Source organism: Pelodiscus sinensis, chromosome 5 (genome assembly GCF_049634645.1).
Source record: "Pelodiscus sinensis isolate JC-2024 chromosome 5, ASM4963464v1, whole genome shotgun sequence".
Classification (NCBI taxonomy): Eukaryota; Metazoa; Chordata; order Testudines; family Trionychidae; genus Pelodiscus; species Pelodiscus sinensis.
Genome location: NC_134715.1, coordinates 40,789,833 through 40,817,412, shown reverse-complemented (window position 1 = coordinate 40,817,412; position 27,580 = coordinate 40,789,833). Strand labels below are relative to the sequence as shown.

At 45.3% G+C, this 27,580-nt stretch overlaps 1 protein-coding gene across 3 annotated transcripts in view; it reads right to left on the bottom strand.

Moving 5' to 3' along the window:
• Positions 1-27,580, bottom strand: part of HSPA4L (heat shock protein family A (Hsp70) member 4 like) — an 80,573-nt gene that overhangs the window by 33,519 nt on the left and 19,474 nt on the right. For all 3 annotated transcript variants that reach the window (XM_075929873.1, XM_075929870.1, XM_075929871.1), the window contains 6 exons: positions 23,185-23,325; positions 18,737-18,859; positions 17,494-17,593; positions 8,259-8,392; positions 4,753-4,997; positions 4,597-4,673 (listed from right to left, as the gene is read on the bottom strand). In XM_075929873.1, coding sequence (XP_075785988.1) covers positions 4,597-4,673; positions 4,753-4,997; positions 8,259-8,392; positions 17,494-17,593; positions 18,737-18,859; positions 23,185-23,283 — 778 coding nt within the window. In that variant the 5' untranslated portion in view covers positions 23,284-23,325. The remainder of the gene's footprint in view (positions 1-4,596; positions 4,674-4,752; positions 4,998-8,258; positions 8,393-17,493; positions 17,594-18,736; positions 18,860-23,184; positions 23,326-27,580) is intronic.

The window sequence follows — 27,580 nt, the reverse complement described above, 5'->3', positions numbered from 1 at the left end:
CTACTTGCCAAGGTACAGCTACAAAGAAAGCAACTTTAAACAGTAGATGGAACAAGAAGCCATAGACTCAAAAGGGCAGGCTCATGAGAGAACCAAACTGAAGTCTCAATAGGGAACCAGGTCCTGCATCAGTGGGAAGAGCATTTCAAGGACCCTTAGGAATCAGACATGCCATGGGAGACTGATTCACCTTAGACACACAGATGTAGGAAGTAGGAATAAGATCCTCCGGAAAAGGGCTTTTTTTCCGGAGGATCGGGGCCAGTGTAGACGCTCTTTTCCGGCTTTTCTAAAAGCCGGAAAAAAGCGGCGGACATTTTTATTTAAATGCCACGGGGGATATTTAAATCCCCCGTGCATTTCCCTATTGCGATTTCAAAAATTACCATGCTCCTTCCGGAAAAGGGGCCAATGTAGACGTAGCCTACATGTTTAACAGGTTAACTGGGCTGCCACATTGCACTGCGGGCAGAAGAGCTGTTTCAGCCTAACTGGTTACTCGGTAAGCACCACATTACAGGGTGACTCTTACTGGGTAGCAGATTACCAGTTTACTTCCTTAATCAAGGATTGACTGCAGATTCAACCTGATTGTGGAGATGCTACACTCTGATACCTGGCAAGACAATATCTCCCACTATGCCAAGTACAGGCAGTCCCCGGGTTACATGGATCCGATTTACATCGGATCCCTACTTACAAATGGGGTGAGGCAACCCTGCACTAGCTGCTTCCCTCCAGCAGACCAGGGAGACGCGAAGGTAGAGCCCCCCCCCCCCCCCCTCCCAGCAGACCAGGGAGATGCGGAGCGGCTTTTCTCAGCATACACCTCAGCTTGAGAATAAAGGACTGAGCGAAGTGAGGTGTGGGAGAATAAAACTGAGCTCTGGAGAAATGTTTGGCTACAGTTTCCCCTACAATATGTACCAGTTCTGACTTACATACAAACTCAACTTAAGAACAAACCAACAGTCCCTATCTTGTACGTAACCCGGGGACTGCCTGTAAGTCACTCTGGTAAAGAACTTTGATTTCTGAGAGAATCTGCTTTACCTGACTAGAGCAAGCCTTTTCCTCTGGGTTCATCCATGCAGCAGCTGAAGTGAAAGCCATGAAGTGGAAAGAGGGAAGGTATTGGTACAGGAGCCAATTGCAGTTCTGCAAGAGCAGACCCAAGTGGCTCGGCAGTAACCATGGAACCAGCCTTGCAAGGCATGAGGGAGAATTATGACAACTTGCACCTTCTCAATTTTGACAGGACACTGCTGATCAACAGAATCAGTGGCAATAAGTACATCAGATCCCCTGCCCGTGACCAGAGAAGGGTATCGGATAGGGCTGGGGGCTTGGGAGAGATCAGAACTCCTGGCACTTCTACCTCTGTCTGGAAGAGACCTCGAGGTCACCAAGTCCAGTCCCGCACACTTATGGCAGGATTAAGCACCATCTTGATCATCCCCAACAGATGCTTGGAGAATGATTTTTCTTATTCTGTCTTGTAAAAACTCTAAGTACTTGGAAGCTGTTATGTCCCCCTCAGACTTCATGAGCCTTGACATCATTCTGGGGGAGCCGTAATTACCTTGTTGGGCAAAGATGAGGAGGCAACAGATACAGACAGTTGTTCCGCCACTGATTCCTCTTCCATGGGCCTGGGTGACCCTGAGGGATCTTCTCCAGTGTCACATTCATGTTGGGGAGCACTTAGGAGACTGTCATTGACAACTTATCCGAGGCCCCTTAAGTCAATCTATGCCCTTGTTATGACTGTCAAAACCAAGTGACTCCAGTGGTGCTTAGGGCAGAATACTGGCCCTGTGGCCATTATGCTCCAGACAATACCACAGAGCGCATCAGTGCCACCTATGAATGATCCTGCCCTGCTGGCAAAGACTCCTCCTTAATAATGGAGCCAGCAATGAGAGATCATGTCCTGGGAAGAAGGGCAGTATCAAGACCAAATGTCTATTCCAATCACATCAACATAACCTCAAAACTCAGCTAGGGATCCGCACAAGGGTGATAAGGAACTGAGGGCAGGGGGAGCTGGCATTGTCCCTTATAGGGATGTAAAAGGGTAACTCGTAAGCATCATCCTTAATGGTGATGCTAACTAGTTCCAGTTAACTAGTGGAAGATGGAGCGGCTTCCCACCCACTGTGGGCAGGGGGCTGCTCCAGCCAATCCCCCACCCTTACTATGTTTACATGGGATTTTGCATCCCCAGTTCCTTATAAGCACAGCATACATGAGCCACTCCAGAAGGTACCAGAGCCATTACCTTACAGATACCACTGAAGAAAAAATGTTAAGCACCTGTGCATGTGACAAGCACACACCTCTACAATTAAATGAACATAAGTAAGCACTTAGAGGCACTATGACTCATTTTATTGGGGAACGTATCAGAGGGGTAGCCGTGTTAGTCTGAATCTGAAAAAGCAGCGAGGAGTCCTGGGGCACCTTATAGACTAACCAAAGTGTTGGAGCATAAGCTTTCGTGGGCAAAGACCCACTTTATCAGATGCATGACGAAGTGGGTCTTTGCCCACGAAAGCTTATGCTCCAACACTTCGGTTAGTTTATAAGGTGTCACGGGATTCCTGGCCGTTTTTATTGGGGAAGGTGACCTAGGCTGATATCCATCCTGTATTTTAACTCACAAGAGTGCTAGATGAGAAAGGCTGTTCTGACTTAGTGAACTCTGTTTCCCCCTCTGGTTCTGAGGAGACTTTCATACTGTGAGATCCTGAAAACAGAAAGTTTAAAAATAGACATCTCGCCTCTTCTCTGGCATCTTGAAGGAAGAGAAACACATTAAGCACCTATCAGGGATATACCCTTCTTCAAAGTATTTCAAATGGCCATCATTGATCAGAATATCTACATGACAGGAATGGGGGCAGTTTTAAAATACCGATTTTGTTTCAGCCTTGGCTGCTAACACGTACTAGCGGGAGAAAAATAAAGTTTTGTGGATTTTGGTTGTTTTTAGAGACAATGGATAAAAACAGGAGAAAAAACTGAACACACATTGAGCAGTTGCACAGTGCACAAAAATGAAGCCACTGTAGGGGTTCTGTCTCACTGCCATGGCAGTAAGAAGAAACAAAGAACAGTTAAGTGGCTCCATTCTTTCTGCCCTCAGGTTTGGAGGGTAGAAAAGGTATGTTAGAGGGCATCCAAAGCACAGGTGCAGCCCCAATGGACAAAGATTGCCAAAAGAATTTGATCCTGTGTGCATGAGCGTGTGTCCTAGAAGTAGAATCCATGAGAACTATCACTTGAAGACTTAGTTAATTATATGGTTTCTTTGATTAAATTGATTCTTGTTTTGGCTACAATACAGACATTAAAAAACCACAAGCATTCACTAGAAACATGATGAACAATCTGCATTTATGATTTCAATTCAAAATTGCAGTTCTGGATTTGGATCATATGGGTATAACTAACTTTCTCTCAGGCAACTGTCACCCACTGTATATTGTATTCTAGCATACAGGATCTAGTCTCTCCTAATTTTTGCATTACTTATCTAGTCATTAAAATCAGCTCACAAAAATTATTTCTAGTTTTTCCCTTCCCTTTATTTTTAACACGTTTAAGGGGTAGATTTGAGTAGATTACAGTGGTCTTTTTCAGTCTGTGAAAATCCATCTAGATTTAGTGACCAACAATGAAAGTTTACACATGTGCTGCAGGACTTACACTGCAGGCTTTGCTCCTAAATGCTCATCATTCCATCTGCACCAACCACACTCCCTAGTCGCATTGAACCTTTACCACTGTTGTGAAACACCTAGCTCCTGTATCCGTTCAAACCCTGTTGATAACTCATGCAGAAGGTTATTTCCATATCATGTAATATTTTTTAATTTTAAAAAGTTATATAAAAAGCTACGCAACAAAAACTAAAGGTTGCAGAGACAAGGACTTAAAGTCAGGAAACACAAGAATTAAGGCTTTTGTCAGCTGTATGCATAGTGCAAGCCTAATGATGCTACTTAACTGCATGATTATATTCCATTTTCCCCCCCCTCTGAACCCACCTCATTCATTGTTCAGGATGAATGATGCTCAGTAAATCAGGAATACATATTAAATTGTTGCCATTTGAATTAATCCCATAAAATTTATGCAATCATAATTATAGACCAGTGCTTTTTTTGTGACAGTACGCATCGGAGCACTCGCTGCTTTCCTCTCGCACAGCCCCCAGCCGGCCCTGGGAGCAAGCAGTCACACCAGACAGAAGCCCGCTCAAGACACGGGGCAATTAAAGGGACCATGACTGTTTTTTTTTTTTTTTTTTTTTTTTTTTTGGGGGTTCAACAAATTTTCCCTGGCTTTTTTTTTTGTGTTTGACAAAACCCTAGTACTGGCATTCTTTTAAAAACAAAAAACCTCCCACTGTTATAGACCATATCGTAATACATACGAGGCCAAATTAAGCTTGCCTTGACAACGACCTCAATTGACATTTAAAGTCAGTGCTTAGTTTTGCATACTTTAATTTTATATCTTTTAAAAGGTTTAGCAGTTTTTCTTCTGAGCTAGTTAACAAAAGAGTATCCTGAATTAACTTCTACTTACTAGCGTGATCCATTACTGCTCTTAAAGGAGGTTCCACTTTAGCTAGGAGCGGAGCACATAATTGCTCAAACTGAGCTCTGTAGAAAAAGAAATATGGTGTTATAGGCAGAATAAAAGCCACCACGTTCTGTTTGGAATCAGTGCAATTTGCAGTACCTGTTCATCTTACTGGAGACATCAAGGTCATCCATGAAGCACTCAATGTTGAGGGGAAGGTCAGAAGCATTTGCACTCATAAGTTTCTTCAGTTTTTCACATTCTTGATACAAGCGCAGCAGAGCTCGAGCATTCTCTTTCACATTCAGCTTATATTTTGTCCTGAATTCACCACAGAAGTAATCTACTAAAGCCTCATCAAAGTTTCTGCCTCCCAAATAAGGGTCAAAAGCAGTAGCCAAGACCTGCATAAGAAGTGAAAAGTGTCAAGTATATACTGATCCTCTACTTCCTACCAAGTCAATATTTCCCATAATATTGCCCTCCACTAAAGAAGCCCATGGGCTCACAGAACAGAGCATTCTGGACATACAGAAAGAAGAACCAGGATCTTTATCTTGTCATGTTGCATAGGGACAGCAATTTATCATTCCATCAAGAAAATAAAATCTGCCAACACTCATTCTTGCTTAAGTGTTCCACTGGGTATGCATATCCTTTCTAAAAACAAATACTCTGTTCAGAACACAGCATGCCTAAGACATTTATCTTAAAAAAAAGAAAAAAAAAAAAGATACCACAGAACACTAATTTTTCACAAAACTGTGTTTTATTACTGAAGACAAATGTAATCTAGGGTAAAAAAAAATTAAGCCACTATTGCTCCAACCTTGAAAGAAAAAAGTCTTACAAATACAATATTAAAATTGTTCAATTAAGCACACTTGTCAAATACCACCAGCCAACTCTCTTCCTAGCCATGCATTGAAATTCAGCAATAGCCTACTTCATTTCTCAAAGGTGAGTTTAACAAATTTTCATGTACACTGGACAGGAGATAGACAAGTTGGTTCTGTGACTTCTCCAGTTAGGAGATGAGATAGCTGTATTCTTCGTCTATAAAACAGAAGTGGGTAATAATTTTGGGTTGGGAGCCATGGCCCCCAAATGATGGGTCCTGAACTAAAAAGAGAACAACGACGACACTTCGCTCATGCAACTCGAGATTCTAGGGTTCCCCTCACGCTCCAGCCTCACTGGAGAAGTGGCTGGATTAGCTTATCTGGGGGCCCAATACTAACAGATTTGTAGGGCTTCAAGGTGGGACCAAAATAAGGGGTTGAGTGCATGGGAGGGGACCGTAGTGTCCTCATCCCTGCTATAAAAGATGGACTTTATGGTCATAAAGGATGGACTTTATGGTCATAAAGGAGTTTGAAGAACAGCTAGCCAAAAACTCAAAAAGTAATAGCAAAATATCTTTTAAGTACATCAGAAGCAGGAAGCCTGTTAACAACCAAAGGGGCCCTTGGACAATCGAGTTGCTAAAGGAGAACTCAAAGATGATAAAGTCATTGTGGAGAAGCTAAACGAATTCTTTGTTCCAGTCTTCACAACTGAGGATATTGGGGAGATTCCCAAATCTGAGCCATTCTTTTTAGGTGACAAATCTGAGGAATTGTTCCTGACTGAGGTGTCATTAGTGGAGGTTTTAAAACAAATTGATAAACTTAACAGTAACAAGACACCGGGACCAGATGACATTAACCCAAGAGTTCCGAAAGGACTCAAATGGGAAATTGCAGAACTGTTAACAATGGTAACCTATCCTTTAAATCAGCTTCCGCACCTGATGACTGGAAGATAGCTAATATGACGCCAATACTTACAAGGGGCTCTAGAGATGATCCTGGAAATTACAGACTAAGTCTAACATCAGTACCAGGCAAATTAGCTTAAACTATAGTAAGAGAGTAAAATTGTCAGACACATAGATTAACATAATTTGTTAGGGGAAGTCAGCATGGTTTCTGTAAAGGGAAATCATGCCTTATGAATCTACGAGAGTTCTTTGACAGGGTCAACAAACATGTGGACAACGGGAATCCAGTGGATATAGTATGCTTACATTTCCAGAAAGCTTTTGACAAGGTCCCTCACCAAAGGCTCTTAAGCAAAGTAAGTTATCGTGGGATAAGATACTTATCTTCCATGGATTGATAACTGGTTTAAACACACAGGAAAAAAAGGGTAAGAATAAATGGGAAGTTTTCCTAATGGAGAGAGGTAACTAGTGGGTCCCCAAAGGTCTGTCCTGGGACCAATCCTATTCAATTTATTTATAAATGATATAGAGAAAGAGGTAAACAGTGAGTTTCAAAAAGAAAAAGATCGCATCAAATTAAGTGATTGGGCAACAAAAGGGCAAACGAAATTTAATGTTGATAAATGTAAAGTAATGCACATTTGGGAAAAATAATCCCAACTACACATACAATACGATGGGGATTAATTTAACTACAAGTACTCAAGAGAGATCTTGGAGTCAATATAGATAGTTATCTGAAAACATCCACGCAATGTGCAGCAGTCAATAAAGCAAATAGAATGTTAGGAATAATTAAAAAAGTGTTAGAGAATAAGATGGAATATCTTATTGCCTCTATATAAAACCATGGTGTGCCCACATCTTGAATACTGCATACAGATGTGGATGCTTCATCACAAAAAAAAAGATATATTGGAACTGGAAAAGGCTCGGAAAAGGGCAACAAAAATGATTAGGGGTTTGAAATGGGTCCCAAATAGAGAGATTAAAAAAAGACTCGGACTTTTCAGCTTAGAAAAGAGGAGACTAAGCAGGGATATGATAAAATCATGACTGGAGTGGAAAGTTAATAAGGAAAAGTTATTTACTTATTTCCACACTATAAGAACTAAGGGTCACTAAATGAAAAATTAATAGGCAGCAGGTTTAAAAACAAACAAAAGGAAGTTTTTTTTTCCCCACTCACCTCACAGTCAACCTGTGGAACTCCTTTTGCCAGAGGATGTGGTGAAGAAAAAAAAAGCTAGATAGATTAAAGAGCTATTAGCCAGGATGGGTAGGAATGGTGTCCCTAGCCTCGGTTTGTCTGGAAATGGGTGACAGAAGAGCGAACACGTGAGGATTACCTGTTGTGTTCCCTCTCTCTGGGGCAACTGGTATTGACCACTGTCAGCAGACAGGATACTGGGCTAGACAGACCTCTGGTCTGACCCAGTATGGCCATTCTAATGTTCATACTAAGGATGTTAATAACTAGTCAACTATCTGATAAGCATTTGCTTATCGGATAGTCTTTTGACTAGTCAATAGGCACTTCAGCATTCCTCCTCTGAAATGCACAAGAGTCCCCAGCAGGGACTCTTGTGTATTTCAACCCATGGAGCCAGGGGTCAGTGGGACTTCTCACTTGTCCCATGCTGTACACAGAGTTCCACATTCCTCCTTTGAAATGTGCCATGAAGTACAGTCATTTAATAGCTGGAGGTTATTTTAGTTCTTACCATTTCATACATATTTACTACAAACAGCATGTATTTACCACACCAGGCATGATATTTAATCAGTAAGAAATGCACTCTAGTGAACAGTTTCCTAAGCACTGTCTCTGCTAAGCATGGCTACTGTTATCAGAGTTATCTTAGTCTATGGTGCAACAGTTTAGTAAAAGTTAACTTACTTTCAGTTTTCCTTTGTTAAAAGCACACACTGAAACTTGATATGCAGAATGTCCCAGGTCTACAAAGACTATATTTCTTGGCTTCTCCTCCAAAGCTGGTAGATCTTGCTTATAAATTCCATAAGCTAGTGCAACTGCAAAAACATACCACCACCACAAGGATCAAGCAATTTTCAATACTTTAACAGGTTTTTTTAAATTAAAAAAGCCTAACTTGAGGCTTTAAAAAAAACACACACATTGGGCCTGTTTACAAAAATTCACAGTAACTTATGATAGATATTATGTTGAAATATGAAAGTCTGCATATCTTTTACATTAGAACAAAGTCATTCAGTGTTAAAGTGACAAAGATCTCCTGGTGCAGTAACTGAGGTTCTTCAAGATCAATGTTTGTGTGGGTGCTCCATTTTAGTTGTTCACAAGCAGTGCCAATCTGAGTTACATATGCACCTTCTCCATCTCATGGTTCCATAGGTACCTCATCTAGCATGCATGGTCTGACCCTTCAGTTCCTTCTCTACTGTAGAGTCTATAGTAGAAACTACAGGGAGATGAGGGTGCGTAATGGAACACACAGAGACACACATCTTAAAGAACTGCAGTTACTACATCAGGTGAGTGACCTTTTCTTCTTCAAATCATGTCCCTATGGTTGTTGTTCCATTCCAGGTGACTATAGACCAGTGCTCCCAGGGGACGGCCGCAAGAGGCTTCACAGTTGTCTGAGTGACTGAAGATAGCAATACTAGGTTTTGCAGGGTATCAGACCCTCAGGTCAGATATATTCAAAAAGCAATTATGCAGTTTATGTTCAGAGGCCCGGATGGCTGGTCTACATATGTCTCAAGTGGTACATTGTTCAGAAAGGCTAGTGAGGTTGCTATAGATTTGGTAGAATGAGTTCTGATCTCTGCAGTGGGTTTAAGTTTTTTCGTTGGTAGCAGAGTTGTATGCACCTCAAGATCCAATTTGAGAAGTCAAGGAGAGTTGGGTTGTGTGAGCTGGATTCAGCATCAACAGCACCACAAGACTGGGATGACATGTGCATGACCCAGATAAGCACTGCTGCTGAAAACCTCTGCTCAATGTTCCAGGAACATGTGGAGCACCCACAGGGACATTACTCAGAGAAAAACATGCCATTGATAGTGGTGCCCAAATTGCAGGGCATGCCAATCTAGCAGGGTGAGGAGGAACACCTGGATGGTGCAATGGGACCAGTGTCAGCCCTCATGAAGTGGGTATGGAAGGAGCACCGCTCAGGCTCATTTTATTCCAAGCTCAACTCTCGGCTGCCAGCCTCACTTTGAAAAAGCCACTGATTTAAACTGCTCCGCCTGGGTCCCAAACAAATATTACTTTAATCCTCCTACAATGAAAGCATCTCACTACAACCACCATTCTTTTGACAAATGAGAATTTGATCTATCCTCTGCTATAATCGACCATGGTCCTCAGATTGGCCAAATAATTTGTAATACAACAATGGACACCTGGAAAAAAAGGTTACTTACCTTCTTAACTGTTGTTCTTTGAGCTGTGTTGCTCATGTCCATTCAATGTAGGTGTGCACATGTTACTGCAAGTTTTCCCTTACCATTTCCCATTGGGCAAGTAGGGAAGCTTCCTGGAGTGGCGCTGGTGTATCGGCTAATATATACCCCTGCTAGCCCTCCACCCCCTTGGTTCCTTTTTAATGGGACTACTCCAAGGAACGGAAGACGGGCAGGACTTGGAATGGATATGAGCAACATGTCTTGAACAGTTATGAAGGTAAGTAATGGTTTTTTTCTTCAAGGGATTGCTCATGTCCATTCTGTGTAGGTGACTCCAAAGCAAATGCTAGGAGGGAGGGTTGGAGTTCTAACCTTAAACTGAGTGGAGGACAGGCCTACCCAGGGCTACATCCTCCCTAGCCTGATGGATCAGTGCATAATGTATTGGCAAAAGTATGGCCCAAAGACCACAAGGCAGCCCTAAAGATGTCCAAGATAGGGACCTTAGTCATGAAGGTCATAGAAGAGGCCAGGGTCCTAGTCGAGTGGGCTGTGAGGGGAGGAGATGGCAGCCAAGGTAGTCCATAGAACTCCTTAATACATGACATAATCCACAAGGAGATCCTATGTGCAGAGACCAGCTCCCCCTTCAGCCTCTCTGCAATTGCTACGAAGAGCTGTGGGGACTTACGGAAGGGCTTTGTTCTTTCCAAATAAAAGGCTAGAGATCTCCTAACATCTGAAATGTTTAACTCCTGTTCTTTACCTGAAGCATGGGGCCTGGGGTAAAAATCTGGGAGAAAAGTATCTTGAGAAACATGAAAGAGACCACGTTCAGAATAAAGGTGGGAAGGGCAAAATCTGATCTTATCCTTGAAGAAAACTATATACCCGGAGAGGGGGGGGGGGAGCGGGGGAGGAGAGAGGGGAAGGGAGTGTCTGAGGTGAAGGCTCTCAGTTCGGACACATGCCTGGCTGATGTGATAGTCACCAAGACAGACACCGCAGCGAGAACATTGCCAGGGGCTCAAAGGGTGACCCCATGAGTTTGAACAGGATCAGGTTGAGGTCCCACTGAGGGATGGGCTGATGGGAAATGTGGATAAAGTCTGTCTGACCCTTTCAAAAACATCTACATCATGGGATCCGCAAAGAGGGTCTTGCCCGGGGAGACCAGGTGGAAAGCGGAGATGGCATCAGGTGTATCCTAATTAAGGAGAAGGATAACCCCTGTAACCTAAGATTCAGGAGGTAGTCCAAGACCAAGGGGATCTGGGCATCCATGGGTGATATCCCCCTTCTGGGCAGCCCAGATACCTTGACAAGTGGAAGCGTTTCTGTAAGTGGTTCTAGTGGAATTTCCTACTTCCCAGCAGAATCTCCTGCGCACGCTGAGTACTGAAGTTCTGCCACTGTTAGCTATGCAGCTTCCATGCCATTAGGGGTAGGGATCCCAAGTTCAGATGACAAAGCCTGCCGAAGTCCTGAGTAATGAGATCCGGGTCAAGCAGGAGGGCAATCGCTCTCTTGCAGGACAGGCTCAGGAGGGACATGAACCAGTACTGCCCAGGCCATTCCAGTGCCATGAGTATCAGGGACGCCATGAACTCCCAAACTCGCAGGAGCATCTTGTGGGAAAGGCAGGAACACAAAACAGACCCTCAGGCCAGAGAGTAATGAGTACATCTCCCAGAGAGCCCCTCCTCAGCCCCATGAGGGAGCAGAACCTTGGACACTTCTTGTTCTGCCAGGCAAACAGGTCCAGAAGGGGAAACCTCCCACTGTGGAAAATTTGGAGGACCACGTCCCCTCTGAGGGTACGTCTAAACTACACCCTTCTGTCAACAGAGGGTTGTAAATTAGATGCATCGAAAGTGCAAATGAAGCGGGGATTTAAATATCCTGTGCTTCATTTGCATAATAGTAGCTGCCGCTTTTTCCCCCCAAACCGGGCTTTTCAGGGAGGAGAGGGGGGCAGTTTAGATGGAGCATTTTCAACAAATGCCCCATTTCGAAAGATCCTGTACTCCTCAAAAAATGAGGAGTACAGAATCTTTCGCAACAGGGCACTTCTGTTGAAAATGCCCCGTCTAAACTACCGTTTGTTTTTTCAAAAAGCCCCATTTTTTAAAAAAAGTGGTGACTGCCATTATGCAAATGAAGCGCCCGATATTTAAATTCCCACTTCATTTGCGCTTTCGATACGTTTAATTTACATCCCTCTGCCGACAAGAGGGGTGAAGTTTAGACACACCCTGAGAGGCCACTAGTGGCTGAAGAAGAACATGCTCAGATGATCTGCCAGAGTGTTCTGGGACCTAGGAGACAAGAAGCAACTGGGTGAATATCTGTCCAGATGCATAGCTCCCACAGCTGAAGGGCTTCCCAACACAGGGAAGAGGAACGAATCCTGTCCTGCCTGTTGATATAGGAGACCGCCAGCATATTGTCAGAAAGAACGAGAACCATTCTGCTCAAGCTGAGGAAGAAAGGCCACACAGGTGAGGCCATTATGCCCACAGCTCCCTGACACTGATATGCAGGGAAAGTTCACATACCATGGGTCCACATGTCTACGAGGTGAGCCCCACAACTGGTGTCTGATGCGTCCATCACTGACCAGGGGATCAGCAGGGGCCTAGAGAATGGGATTCTGGACAGACCATCTCCTCGTAGGTCCACCAGTCCAGAAAGCAAAGGACGTTGGGGGGGAACCGTCACCACTCTGTCACAAGAGCGGAGGAACGGGCTGAGAGCTAGCACAAGCCACATCTGTAGTGGGCGCATGCGAAGTCTGGTGTGTTGAATGATGTAGGTGCATCCGGCTATTAGTCCCAGGAGGTGCATGCAAGACCTGGCTATCTCATCATCAGGAATGCCTGCATGCCCGCTTTGATCTCCAGGAAACAGGATATGAGAAAAGGAGGCAGTGGCTGACCGAGTGCAGGTGGGCACCCACAAACTCTATGACCTTGGTGCGAGGGGACCAGCATCGACTTGGCCACATTCAGGAGCAGCCCCAGCTCCCAAAAAGGTCTTTTACTAGAGCGACATGGGCCAGCACCTAATCCTACGAGGGGCTTAGAAAAGCCAGTTGTCCAGATAGGGGAACACCTGAATACCCCACTTTCTCAGGGAAGTGGAAATGACAACCATGTACTTCGTGGACACTTGAAGGGCAGTCGAAAGGCCAAAAGGGAGGGCCGTAAACAGATAGTGGTCCCAGCCCCGCATAAAGTAGAGGAACTGCCTGTGGTGCAGTGCAATAGAAATGTGAAAGTAGGCATCTTTTAGATTAAGGGCAGTGTACAGGCTCCGAGACTTAGGGGGAGATGACAGATGCCAGAGTCACCATCTTGAATTTGGCTTTGGTAATGAAGGGGTTGAGTTCTGAGGTCCAGGACAGATCGGAACTCTCCATTGGCTTTGGGAACCAGAGTACTGGGAATAGAAACTCCTGCCCAAGAACCCCTGGGGGACCGTTTCCACGTCCCCTATGGTTGAGAGATGCTGGACCTCTTCCCAGAGGAGATGCTTATCAGAAGGATCCCTGAAGACGGGCAGGGGGATGGAAGAGAGGGGTCGAAAAGAAGGGGATGGCATACCCCTTCCTACCATTTCCAGGACCCAACAATCCAAGGAAATGGATTCTCAGGCCTGACAAAGAGAATAGGAGGTCCCTGAACAGGAATGGTTGGGCTAGTAAGCTGTCCGCAGGCATACCCACAAAACCACTTGCAAACACTAAGGTGTTGTTTGATGGGCCCTGGCCGTAGCTCAGTGTCTGCCATTCCTCTAATTACCATGTCTCCCTGTACGGAGAGAGAAAATTGGGATGGGTGCCCTGTTGAGAGGGCCTAGAGCAAGGGTGGGCAAAAGGGCCTCCGCAGGCAGAATCCGGCATGCCAAGCAAGTTGATCTGCCCCACAGAGGTCCTGCCACTCTCCCGCCCCCAGGCTAATTAGGGCTTGGGGGCAGGGAAGCACGCAAAGCTTCCTCCCGCTCTGTGAGCAGCACGTAGCCCTCTGAAGCGCCACGTACTGCTCGCAGGGCGGGAGGAAACGTAACACACTCCCTCACCCCCAAGCTCTGATTGGCCTGGGGGCAGGAAGGGCGTACAACATCTCCTCCCACCCTGCAAGCAGCACATGGTGCTTTGAAGTGCCGTGTGCTGCTTGCAGGGCGGAAAAAGAGGCTTTGCACGCTCCCCCCGGCCCATCAGAGCCTGGGAACGGGGGAGTTTGTGAAGCCTCTTCGCACCCTGTGGGCACCTAGTGGGAAAGGGGGACAAAGGGGCTCCTGCACCCCCAGACTAATTATGGTCTGGGGGTAGGGAAGCCCAGAAGCATTCGGGACCCGCCCCTTCCAAATTAGGCCCCACCCCACCCCTTTCAGGGCAGCCTGGGGCCACTTAAAAAAATTTGCCTGACAAGGAATGCTGCTGGGTAATCAGTGTATGGATCCCCAGGGACTTTAAGGTAGCCCAGCTATCCTTGAGACCGTGCAGGTGTTGGTAGGTCTGTTGGAAAAGAGGGATGGCCCTCTAACAGGAGGTCCTGAATAGTAGTCTGGAGCTCAGGGGGCACTCCAAACACCTGTAGCCAAGAGCTGTAATGCACAAGCCCCGTGGCCACAGTGCAGGCAGCTGCATCAGCCATGTCCAGGGTGTCCTGGAGGGCAGCCCTAGAGACCAACCCTGACTTCTTCCACGAGGGCGCTTCAACTCAGAGTCCCTAGGGACCAGCTCGGCAAACTTGTCAGTGGCTGCCCAAGTGTTATATGCATAGCGACTCAGCAGGACCTGCTGGTTGACTATGCAAAGTTGAAGGCCCCCAGACAATAGGCCTTTCTGCCCAAGAGGCCCATTTTCTTAGTATTCCTGCTCTTAGGGGTGTCTACCAGCTGGTCCTGTCTCTCGCTTCCAGGGCCAGAGTGCTAGGTGCAGAGACCACAGGGCGGTGCCATCTGGGTCCACGCTCCTTGGCCAGGTCTGTTGCCAAGGTTGTCTCAATCAAGTCTCTTGTTGCCTCAAAGGTACTGCAGTGGAGCTCTCTGGGAAGACTCCTCCCAAACTGGTGTCTTGGCATGGACTAGCGCTTCACCAACCTGACCGTGATTGTCCAGGTGCTGTGCTCGTTGGTGCCACATGCCCCACTTGAGGGTGAACAGAGGGCACGTGCTTCGATGGAGACCTGCCCCATTAGGTCTCTTCTTCTTCTGGGGCACCAGGGACTGCAACCAGTGCTGAAGCCTATGCGGCACCGGGGAGACACACAAGTGGCTAGGTGCCTCCCACACCGAAGCCGGTGCACTCTGGGTTGCTGGTGCCAGATTGGGCGCCGGTGTTGGGTGTAAAGCTGCCTTCATTGGGATAATGTTCAAGAGAGATTCCCTTTCCTGCATGGTGCATGGCTTGAAGCCCTTGCAGATCTTATAGGCCACAGATAAGTGGGCCTCTCCAAGGCACTTAAGGCAGGCTGCATGAGAGTTTCCACAGGGCATAGGCTTTTGGAAGCCTTGGGGCCCGGGCATGCCCCACCAGACACGCTGGGGACACAAAGCAAGCCCTGCTCCTGGGTGCTTAACACCAAGTACAACACTTAACTACTAAAAACCTAGACAGGAATAATTAACTGTAAAAATTTTAACCAACTACTAGAACGAGAAAGAATTACTAAGGGGCACTTGCAGAGCAAAAGGAAAGGCATGTTCCAACGACCGTCATGAGCAGTTGAAGGAACATGGGGTGGAGGGCCAGGGTATATATTAGCTGATATACTGGCACCACTCCAGGGGGATCTCTGCTGGTCCAAGAGCTACTGCTAAGGGAAAAACTTCTGATGACGCATGCACTCAGCATATGTACACCTACATGGAATGGACCTGAGCAATCATACCACGAATAAGCAAATTACTCATTCTTATAAATGATGTTTGTGCCAATTCTATAATTGTGTAATCAGACAAAAATCATGGCATCTAGACTGAGGTGTGGTAGGTAAGAAGCAGAGAAAAATATTAACCTAAATTTGAAGCGGAGAAAAAATATATAATTTAGATAGGGACTTTTGTGGCAACCCTGGCAGATGCTACATCATTGTTAAGAATAAACTGATCCTCCCCGCCCCCGGGCTCCATGTGGCACTGTCGCTTTGAAATGCCACATGGAGCCTGACATCAGGCTCCCCAAGGAGTTTCAAAGTAGCAGAACCACATGGAGCCCTGACCCACCTGCTGGCCCTGTGTTCCCAGCGGTGCTTTCACCTTTAAAGTGTAGCAACAGCCCTGGAGGAAGTGCTCTTATTGACTAATCGAATAGTCGATGCAAATTGAATTGACTATTCGATTAGCCAATTAATCAAATTTTACATCCCTAAGCCATACATTAGTAGGACTTCACCAAACTAGATAAATTTTAAGATGTGGTTATAATCAAACTCACACATATTAGTACTATTGGCTTGACTTGGGGATTGTGGGACATTATAGAAATGATTTCTATTCTAAGTATCCTCAATAATAACCTACTAAAACACTTGGAAGTCCCACAAAGTCCACTTTGACTAAGCCTCTGCTGCAAGACTAAGACCCCAGAGAAAAATAAAGAGGCTTTTTTCTTGTAGCCAAATATATACCTGACGTGTGTGAGTGAGATCAGATCTTTTCTGCAGCACATTTATCTCCCTGAAACTAAAACAAAATTTAAGAGGAGCTACTGGTCTCAAACAGACAAAACATACAGGAACAGTACTTGGAACCTAGCAGTCCTGGGTTTTAATGATTAAGTCAATAACAAAACCCCCATGCCTCTGAATTTTCAAAGACTTTTTTTTTTTTTTTTTTTTTTTTTTAAAGTGGAGTACACTACTCCAGATGTAATTATTCTAAGTGGACTGTCAGAAAAGAAAAGCGTAACAGACAACTAAACTATCAATATTTTGTAGAGGCTGGAGCTCTCCAGTTCGGCATCGTCCAGATCTGAATTGTCCTAGACCAGGGAGTTTGTCTGACCAGGGGAGGTCTGTGCTCCTCTGCTTGCTGCTCCACTCCCAAGCTTCCTGCCCTGCTGCTGGCCCAGCACTGCTCCTCACCTTGCTGCCCACCCACTGCCACAGGGTCTCCTATGGTCCCTAGCAGGGACTGCTTGGCCGCTTCCCATCTCACTGCCGCAGGATGTTCTCCAGGGTTCCTGGCTGGGGCCACACGGCCACCCTAACTCACTGCTGAAGCTGCCCTGCTGCCCCTAGCGACTCCAGCCACCTGCCTCCACAAGCCCCACTTCAGCCCGGGGGGTTTCCCAGCGGAGACTGCCCAGCCACCCCAGCCACCAGGGGTTTCTCGAGGTTCTTGGCCAGGGGTTAACCAGATAGGGTGGGAGTTCCCTGGCCACCACCTGGCCCTGCTTACACAGCCACCTGCCTGGCCCCATCAATGCTGGGAGTTCTGAGCCAGGCGGTGGCTCACCAGATGCCTCCTGTGAGCTCTCCAGCCCTGTGTTGCTCTGGGGCTGTTTGGTCCAGCTACATCCCTGGCCCCATGGGACCACAGATGTTGCCAGACCAGAGTATTTTGGATTTGGAAGGTTCAGCCTGTAGATTTTATATATTTTTAACATAGGAGTGATTAAATAATTATTGTTCAAAATCCAATATTCCAAGTTTAAGAGTTTTTAGACTGTTAAAAACAGCATTACACACTTATTCCTGTTCTGCTTCTAGCAAGTATTAAAATTTTACCTGCTGTAGTTTCATTCATCAGCCTCAGACAGTTTAAACCTGCAACCTGAGCAGATGCCATTACAGACCGTCTCTCAGCATCAGTAAAGAAACTAGGGACCTGTTTTCAAAACAAAGGTTATACTCCATTATACAAGTTTCATGACATCCAAAATCCTATGCTCACTTTAAGAGTTAACATATCCAAAAAACAAAACAATTCCACAAGTCTGACTAATATGGACATTTAAAATATCAGTTCTATTTTATTAATTCAGACTGATTAAAATTGCTAGATCTTTTTAAAAGTTATTACAACTTCCAATTATCGAAGCTGGTTTTAAGACAATAAATATCCTGCATTATCAAGATTTTTAGGATCTGCGAAAATCCAGATGCAAGATGCACAAGTGTTTCTAAACAAATCACATTTAACATTAAAAAAAAATCTCAATGCAAGATTAAGAAAAAAGGATTATACCTTAATTTTTTTGTACACAGAGAAAATATTTCAACATTTATGTAACAGTGAAATTTCAGCTCATTTTCTAAACTAATCCAAGTTATGTCTGCCCCCCATGCTCAAGAAATAAACACAAAATAATTTCAAAAAATTAATCTCCTTATTACAGGAAGCTACCGCTTACATTTAACGTCAGAGGTGTGAGGGGGTGGCTGAAAATTGCACCAAAACAAAGAACACAAGGAAGGCAGTAAGAATGGAGCTAAGATATTAAAAAAACACACACACACACAAAAACGTGGCATCGAAAATATGCTATGAAAACATGTTGCAAGCAAAGAGCTCAGAGATTTCGTAGAAATATGCAAGTGAGGTATAATTCTCACATTTCAGTAGAATTGTCAATAGTACCTATAGCATCACAGAGCTTCAGCACTTCTTGTAGAGTAGATATAAGATCTAGCTATAGATCGGAAGAATTCTATAGCATGTATCAAGAAGCCTCATGCTGTACCAGAGCCTGTTTTCATCTGAAGACCACCACAAAGTTGTCAAGCAAATTTTGGCTCTTAACCCCACCCTCTACACAAGACATGCCTGAAATTTTTTTGGGTTAATGAGTATTAATTATTAAAAATATATTTTGTGCTTTTCAGCATATATTTTAGTTTTATTTTCTTCTGGGTGGTTTCTGACAGCACATCAACTGGATCTTTTCCAGTTAACAAACCATTATAAATTTACTTTTTACATACAATTACCCATTATAGCAGAATTCTGGTAAACATATTACAAACTTACAGAAATAACACAGTCTGCCACTGGTTTTTTTAGTGCACTTTCTGAAGTCTCCTTAAGCTTAGCCAATAGCATTCCTGTAACCTGTTCAATTGCAAATGGTCTCTCTTCATCTAGGTAGCGTGCCTGAAACACAAGATTAAACAACTGTAAAGCAGAAAAATATTTTCACAGTACAAATCAATGGATTTTTATAGGTTGTTTTATCCCAATATTTCTTAGGTCTTTTAAGACCTAAATGCAGCCACTCTGAAGATGGTCAGTAGGTGTCATTTCATGTTAATAAGATAATTAGAGATGCTTATTTTAGACAAAGTTTTCTAAATTTTTTCCTCAAAAGTTTCAAACAGGTGTAGAAAAATCCACATTCAACCTAGGAGTAAACAAACATGACATATGTCAAGTGAGAAAACTAATGTCCTCCCAGAGATAGTGTGTCATGTTTGAATTTCTCCTCTGAAGCCTCTAATTTACATTTCGAACCCTTCTAGGCAAGCTATTTAGAGAAATAGCTTTCTCTAAGTTCTTACTCTAATCCTAGACAGCACTCAAAAGAGGATTTGAGTTGGCCTGGTGCATTCGTGCAGCAATTCTTATATTACATATATTAACTTGGGAGACATTCAAAATGCTGAAATGTCTATTAAAAAGAAGCAGCTCATGCATGAAAATAACCAGTTAAATAACAATACCATGCAACTGAAAACTGTACCACATATCAAATATATAAATACGGGAAAGCAACTAAACTGATTATATCAAAGGGTGGGGTTCCATCCAGGTAAAGAGAAAAGGACTGAGATTTAATAAGAGTATATACACACTCACATGTTGATGTAGGGAATGCTAATTTGGTGCTGCTACTGCCCAAAATTCTAGATCACATAATGGTTTGTCTACACAGTCTGTTAATGGACTCTGGTACATTTTAAAAGCAGAGAGCATGGGACCAGCAGGGGACTGCTTGAGTCCCCCACTGGCCCCGTGCTCCTCACTACAGTCCTCACAGCAGGACTCTTGCTACATTTCAAAGGCAAAGGTGCCTTTATTGACTAATTGAATAGTCGATGAAAATTCCATCAACGACTTGATTAGCTAATTTAACATCCCTACTGGGTATCTGCATACACAGATGCAGAGGTGGACATCCGCAGATCATTTTTGCAGATTGGATACCCGTTTTGTATATGCACAGGGTTCTACTTACTACAACAATGAGAAAATGAATTGTACAAGTAGTCATCTGTAAGAAGAACGGAAAAAAATCCAGCTTTTTCTAACTGTTTCTGCTTTCTGATTGATTTAGTTCTTTATATCAGTTATCTTGATCAACACAGAGAAGACTAGAATTGAGACCACAACAGAAGAGACTGAACAATATGCCAAACATCTCTGCCTGCACGGAAGTGTTGAATTTTCAGAGCTCTGTTGAGCACATGAATAAATTCAACAGTTCGGGGTTAGTGCCAGGACTATGGACATACTACACAGGCACAAAGCACATTGACGTGAACAAGCTACACTTATACACTCTCATCCAAAATGACGTGTTCCTGCGCAGAAATTACTCCAGGAAATGATGCCAATTTGTTATCAGAAGCGCTTCGCAGGATGCTTAGACAGAAGTGTATTTTGGATATCGAATTAAGGACAGGATGATATCAAGTAATCTATAGCATTCCATATGCCATCTTTCCGAACACCAACTCTAAGGCTGTGTCTACACTGGTGGCTGTTTGCTCAAGAACATCTTGCGCAAGGGTTCTTGTGCAAGAACTCTTGCGCAGGAACACATCCACGCTGCCATGTGTGAGATGTGCTTTTGCGCAAGAGCATCCATGGCAGTGTGGATGCTCTCTTGAGCGAGAAAGCTCTGATGGCCATTTTAGCCATAGGGCTTTCTTGCGCAAGAAATCCCTGCCGCGAGTCCACACTGACCTCTTGTGCAAGACCTCTTGCGCAAGAGAGCTTACACCTGTTAGAACAGAGTAGATCTTGCACATGAAGCCCTCTTACCACGCCGTACTGTAAATCTTGCACAAGAGTGGGTGGGCAGTGTGGACGCTCTGCGGAAGAATGGCTGTTCTTGTGCAATAACCTGCCAGTGTAGACATAGCCCACAAGTCCCTGGTCATGCTAAGAAAGCAGACCTTAATCCCTCAGATGTTAAAATGAAAGCAGAATATACCAGAACTTGAGATGCCAACTCTGCCCACATATCTACACTGGCAAATTCATCACTGGAGCAAACATAAGCCACAAAATCAAAGAGTCATTTGACTGTACATCCAGTAATTTGATCTTATGCCATCAAATGCCAGCAGTACCCCACTGCTATATATACTGGACAAACTGGACGGTCTCTGCGGGAAAGAATCCATGGACACAAATCGGATATACAGTAAACTTCCGATAATCCGGCACCTTTAGGACCCAGGGGGTGCCGGATTATCAGATATGCCGGACTATCGGAAAGGGGGGCTATGAGGGGTCGGCGGGGGGAGAATGCCACCCCAGACCCCTCATGGCCCCCCTTCCGATAGTCCGGCTCTGCCCCAGGAGTCCCTGATTCAGCCGCAGCTGGAGTGCTGCTGGGTTGGTCCGGTAGCACCAACTCTTGGCGCAGCAAGACCAACCCGGCAGCACCCCAGCTGCTCTTGGGGACGCCCGGGGCAGAGCAGCTGGGGTGCTGCCGGGTTGGTCCCACAGCGCCGCTCCACAGCGCTGTGGGACCAACCCGGCAGCACCCCAGCTTCTCTGCCCCAGGTGTCCCGATTCAGCTGCTGCTGATACTGATCAGCGGCTGACTCCAGGAAGCCAGAGGCAGTGCTTCCTGGAGTCAGCCGCTGATCAGTTTCAGCAGCGGCTGAATCAGGATGCCTGGGGCAGAGCAGCTGGGGGGCTGCCAGGTTGGTCCCACAGCGCTAAGGAGCAGCGCTACTGGACCAACGTGGCAGCGCCCCAGCTGCTCTGCCCCAGGTGTCCTCAAGTCAGCCGCTGCTGAAACTGATCAGAGGCTTATTCCAGGAAGCCCGGGGCAGAGCAGCTCTGCCTCGGGCTTCCTGGAGTCAGCCGCTGGTCAGTTTCAGTAGCAGCTAAATCAGGGACAGGTGGGGTGCTGCCGGGTTGGTCCTGCAGCCCTGAGGGGCAGCACTACGGGACCTATCTGGCAGGCAGTGCCCCAGCTGCTCTGCCCCCGGCTCCCCCGATTCAGCCGCTGGTCAGTTTTAGTAGCAGCTGAATCGGGGAAGCTGGGGGCAGAGCAGCTCCAATGGTCCCGCTGCCCGGAGCACTTCCAGGTTCCTGATGGTGCCGGACCATCAGGAGTGCCGAACCATCAGATGCCGGACCATCGTAGTTTTACTGTACACAAAGGGAATATACAGAAGCCTGTTGGTGAGCATTTCAGCTTGCCTAACCACAGTCTGACAGACCTGCAAGTAGCTGTCTTGTCACAAACCAGCACTACAATCCAAAATACACAGAGAAGCCGTGGAATCCCAGTTGATCCACAAATTCAGTTCACATGATTATGGCTCAATCGTGATATGGGCTGGTGGGGACTACTTAATATACCTACGTAACCACTGAAGGTGCCAACAGCTCCCTGAATGGTATCCTTCCTGTTTTAGGAATCCCTCTATTGACTTTGATTATCACCTGCTTAGGTTTAAGTACCCATTATCCAGATACTTAATGATGCTCCGTCTCCCACCCCTGCCCTTTTTCTTTCTCTCCCTCCTCCCCCCCTTCCCCTCTATTTATTTCAAGTTTTCATATCCTCAGCTCATAACTCCAGCCATCTGAAGAAGTAGGCTGTGCCCATGAAAGCTCATGATACCATTTATGTTTCGTTAGTCTATAAAGTGCTACCAGACCTTTTTTTTTTTAAACCACTGTTATGACTAGAAATATGTTGAGCATAATTTGGTATTTGTATGTGTACTGCAACAAGAATGCCAACATCAGCTCTTACTATCTGTTTTCTAGAGGCAAGTATCAGTCAATGGTATCGCATAGGAGGAAGATCAGGACTACAAATTTTAACTCCATTTAACATCTCCATCTCTTTCAGCTGAATATCATCTAGGATGTGGCCAGTTTAATTTCTTGGAAAGTCAACATTCTGAGTTTTAGTAATTAATCTTGCCTCACGAGAATTTTGATTTTGTCATCAAAGAAGCAGAATGCAAAAAAAAGAACACACTTCTTGTCCTCTATCTTCCATGAAGCCTTCCTTAAAACAGCTTCATTTTCTTCCCTCCCCCAGGTTGGATGGGTATGTTTATATCCAGAGCTACCTTCACAGAATTTAAGGAAGTTAAAATTGTAAGCTAAGTGAAGCAATTTCATTTGACAGTAAAGCAATGCCAAGCACAAAAGTTCCACTTGCTTGTCAAAATAATGACACAGTGACAGCTGCAGGTGCATGTGGAAACTGCAAAACTCACCTTTATTCCTACACTCCCATTTGGCATCTTTTGAAGCTCATATGGAATTCTGGCCCTTTCACCTTGTATGTATGGATCATCAAATGCTCGTCCGTGCATCTTTTTGAAGCCATGTAACGTGTTCTTTACGTTTGTGACAATCTGTGGAAAATAAATGTATTGCTATGAGATGCATACCAGAAAACACACACATTGGCTGTGTCTACACTGGCATGAATTTCCGGAACTGCTTAAAACTTAATACTATTCCGTTTTCAGTTTTTCCGGAAAAGGAGCGTCTACATTGGCAGGCTGCTTTTCTGGAAAAGCCCTTTTTCCGGAAAAGGGCCAGTGTAGACAGCCCAGTAGTCTTTTCCGGAAAAGAGCCCCGATCGCCATTTTCGCGATCGGGGTTTTTTTCCGGAAAAGACTACTGGGCTGTCTATACTGGCCCTTTTCCGGAACAGTGTTCCGGAATAAGGACTTATGCCCGAGCAGGAGCAGAATAGTTTTTCCGGAATAGCGGCTGATTTTGTACAGTAGAGCATCGTTGCTTTTCCGGAAATTCAAGGGCCAGTGTAGACAGCTCGCAGCTTATTCCGGAAAAGCGGCTGATTGTCCGGAATAAGTGGCCCAGTGTAGACACAGCCATTATGTCTTCTATTTATCTCAGGAGGGCTTCGAATTCTCAACAGGAATGAGTGGCCTGCTATGAACTTGGGATGTAAGAGTGTAGCCGTTTAAATGGGTAACCGTTTAGCATGAGCTTACCAGTTACTCAAACGGTTACACATGGCTCCCAGTATAACACATGGCTCCTCTGATACAGAGCCTCACGTGTAACCACTGAAAAATTGAGTGGTTACACGGTTACTCAACTACATACGTTTTAAAATCTCTACCACGAACATCAACATTTGAGCTATGTACCTTTATCCTCACTTCCCAATGACGACAACTCTTAAGCATGTCACGTCACTTTATTTATGAGACCTATTAATATACAAACCCTCTTCACATGTATACATCAGTATTTCACTAGTTTGCACCCTCCTTTATTTTAAGAGCTTCCTGTTATATCCAATTTGGACAGTAAATTAATTACATACTAATCCAATGACTGAATATGCAAGTATCTTACCAATGTTATTAAAATACTGTAATTAAATATTCAGTAATTTTCATGGCTTAAAGTACCAAAAATGTTTCAAGTCAAATCTCAAGTCAAGAAGAGTTCTCCCCTTAGCTACACTCTCAATATTTCAGGATGGTGATTTAAAACTCTTGACTTTGAATCATCATATATCAAAAGAACTTGCTTATTTTGTTTAATGAACACAGGATTTTTTAAGTCAGCTACAACTGCACTCCAAACTTTGAAAAAGCATAGCTTAATTCTCAGGCTAGTGAATACAGGGTAACAGCTGGAAGCCAACCTTTAGTAACTGGTGTTCTTAGAGAGGTGTTGCTCATATCCATTCCAATTTAGGTGTGTACATGGCAAATGCACAGTTGCTGGGATGATTTTCTCTAGCTGGATGATAGAGGTCGGTAGGGGGGACCCCCTATAGTGACACCAGTATGGCTAGGTATACAGCACACTGCCAACTGTTCCCTCCTCTCCGTTCCCTCTTGCTGGAAGTAACTCCAACAGAGGAGAGGCGTGAGGCTTTTGGAATGGATGTGATCAACACATCTTGAAGAATACCAGTATGAAAGGTAACACCAGTTCAAGTAATTGCTCATACGCATTCCAATTTTAGCGATTCCCAAGCAGCTATCTGGCGGAACGGTCGGATATCACCAGTTTGCAGCCTGCAACACTGCCCTTTCAAACACGGCATCCTCCCTAGCATGACTGACTATCATAGTGGTATGTAAACGTGTGTACCGAAGTCCATGTGGCCACTCAACTAATGTCTTGGATGGGAACATGTGCGAGAAAGGCTGTTGACAAGGCCAGCACGAGTCAAGTGGGCAGACAGCTGAGGGGCTGGCACTTTCGCTAATTTGTAACAAGTATGAATAAACCCCATGATCCAGGAGAATATCCTCTGGGCAGTAACAGGCAGCACTTTCAGCCTCTGTGTTATTGCAACAAACAATTGATTAGACTTCCTGAATGGCTTAGTACGTTCCAGGTAAAAACCTAAAGCCAAACTGACATCCAGGGAAAGTAGGGACCTGTCCCGGGGGGTAAGGTGGTGCTTAGGATGAAACAGGCAGAAAAATGTCCACATGTAACTGGGAAACCACTTTCAGGAGGAACGAAGGATGGTCTCAACCAAATCTTATCTTTAAAGAAAACAGTATAAGGAGGTTCTGACATCAACGCTTTTAGTTCAGAAACCTGTCTGGCAGAAGTAATGGCCACCAAAAATACAACTTTCATTGACAAATACAATAAAGATCTAGTAGCTAACAGCTCGGAGGAGCTATTAACTTTGATAAGACCAGGTTTAATTCCCATTGAGGTACTGGTTCCCTCAAATAAGGGCACAATCTAGGGATGTTAAATTTAGGAACCAAGCAGATGATAGAATTTTATCAACTAGTCAACAGGCGGCCCCACTCAGTCCCATCACCAAACCATACTGCGGCTCTGCAATTTAAAAGGCAAGAGAAGGCAGGCAGCTTGCCCCCCGGCTCCTAATGCATTTTTAATTGCAGAGCCACAGCAGGGTTTGGTCCCTGACACAGTGTGAGCAGGAACTGAGCTGCACTGCCTGCCTGCCCGGCTCCTAATGCCTTTTAAATTGTAGAGCCACAGTGATAGAGGTAGCCAAAGGGAGTGGGGGGCAAGGGAAGTGGAGACCATGCTAGGGGAAACCAGCTTTTAAGCTGGCTCCTACCTCCCCCCCCCTTGCTGCCTCTGATATAGTGGGGGGAAGGAGGAAGAATGTGAGTACATCCCTAGTACAACTGAACCAAGCTCTCAACGAATTGGCTCACCAAGCAATCTACAAATATCGAATGGCCCCCCGATCTGGGATGAAATGCTGATATTGCAGCCAAGTGCACGTTAATGGACTAAATGGCCAATCCCTGTTGTTTTAACCCAAAGTACTCCAAAATGAATGGAAATGAAGCCTGCAAGGGCTGGGTGTCCCTCTGTAAGGCCCACAAAGCAAACCTCTTCCACTTGGAAGCATATATAGGCCGAGTGGAAGGCTTCCTACTACCTAACAACACCTCCCTGACATCCTCCAAGCATTGCTTCTCCAATGTACTGAATGAACCATGTCATCAAGTGTAAAGCCTGGAGGCTGGGGTGCTGCAATGAGCCACAGTTCTGGGACAAGTCCAGAAACAAGGGGAGGGAGATTGGGGAGGTGCTATTGGGAGGTGATGGGAGCCTTGTGTACCAGTGCTGCCTGTGCCAGGCCAGTGCTATCAAAATGAGGTCCGCACTGTCCTCACAGGCCTTGGTCAGCACTTTGGGAATCAAGGGGAAGGGGGGAAATGTATACAATATGCCCTCTCCCCCCCCAATGAATTTGGAAGGCGTCACCCAAGGAGCCTCTGCTGTTGTCCCGGTAAGAACAGAAGGCCAGGCACTTCTTGTTCCCCCTTGCAGAAAAGAGGTCCACATAAAGACAATCTCACATCTGGAAAAGGCCCTGCACAACCTCCCACTTGAGGGACCGTTTGTGCATTTGCAATGAACTGCTGAGGTTGTCCACCAGCAAGTTCTGAGACTTCGGCAGGTACAGGGTCAAAATGCGCATCTGGTTGCGCACACATAACTCCCCCGGCGACATGGCCTCCTTGTACAGGGGAAGAGAGGGAGTATAGAATACTGCTGTGGTGTTCTCGGTGAGAAATGACACACACCTCCCCCTTATGTCGCCCAAAAAGGCCCCACAGGCCAACTGTACAGTCCCGAGCTCCTTTACGTCGATGTGAATTGCACATTTTACTCAAGACCAGACACTTGAGTCTTGAGTCCACCCAGATGAGCACCCCATCTCAAGTCCGAGGTATCTGTAACCAAAGTAAGGGTGAGCCAAGGGGTGCAAAACGGAACCCCTCTGCACGTGTGGAGAGGGTCCAGCCACCAACAAAGAACCTCTATCACTGACAGTTAACACTGTCCAGATGATGGCAAGACAGCTTGTACACACTGGTCAACCACATCTGTAGGGGGCGGAGCTGCAGTCTAGAGAAGGGGACAACATGGGTGCAGGAAACCATTTCTCCAACAACTGAAGGCAAGCCCAGGCTGTCGTAATTGGATGGGCTCCCAGACCCCAAACCAGTCTGCACATGCCCTTGAAACGGGGCTAAGGGAGGGATGCCCTGGCTTCCAGGGAGTATAAATGTGTCCCTACAAACTATACAACTTACGTGAATGACAGGGTCGACTTCTAAAGGTTCAGCAATACACCCAACCACCAGAACATTGTCATGATAAGCT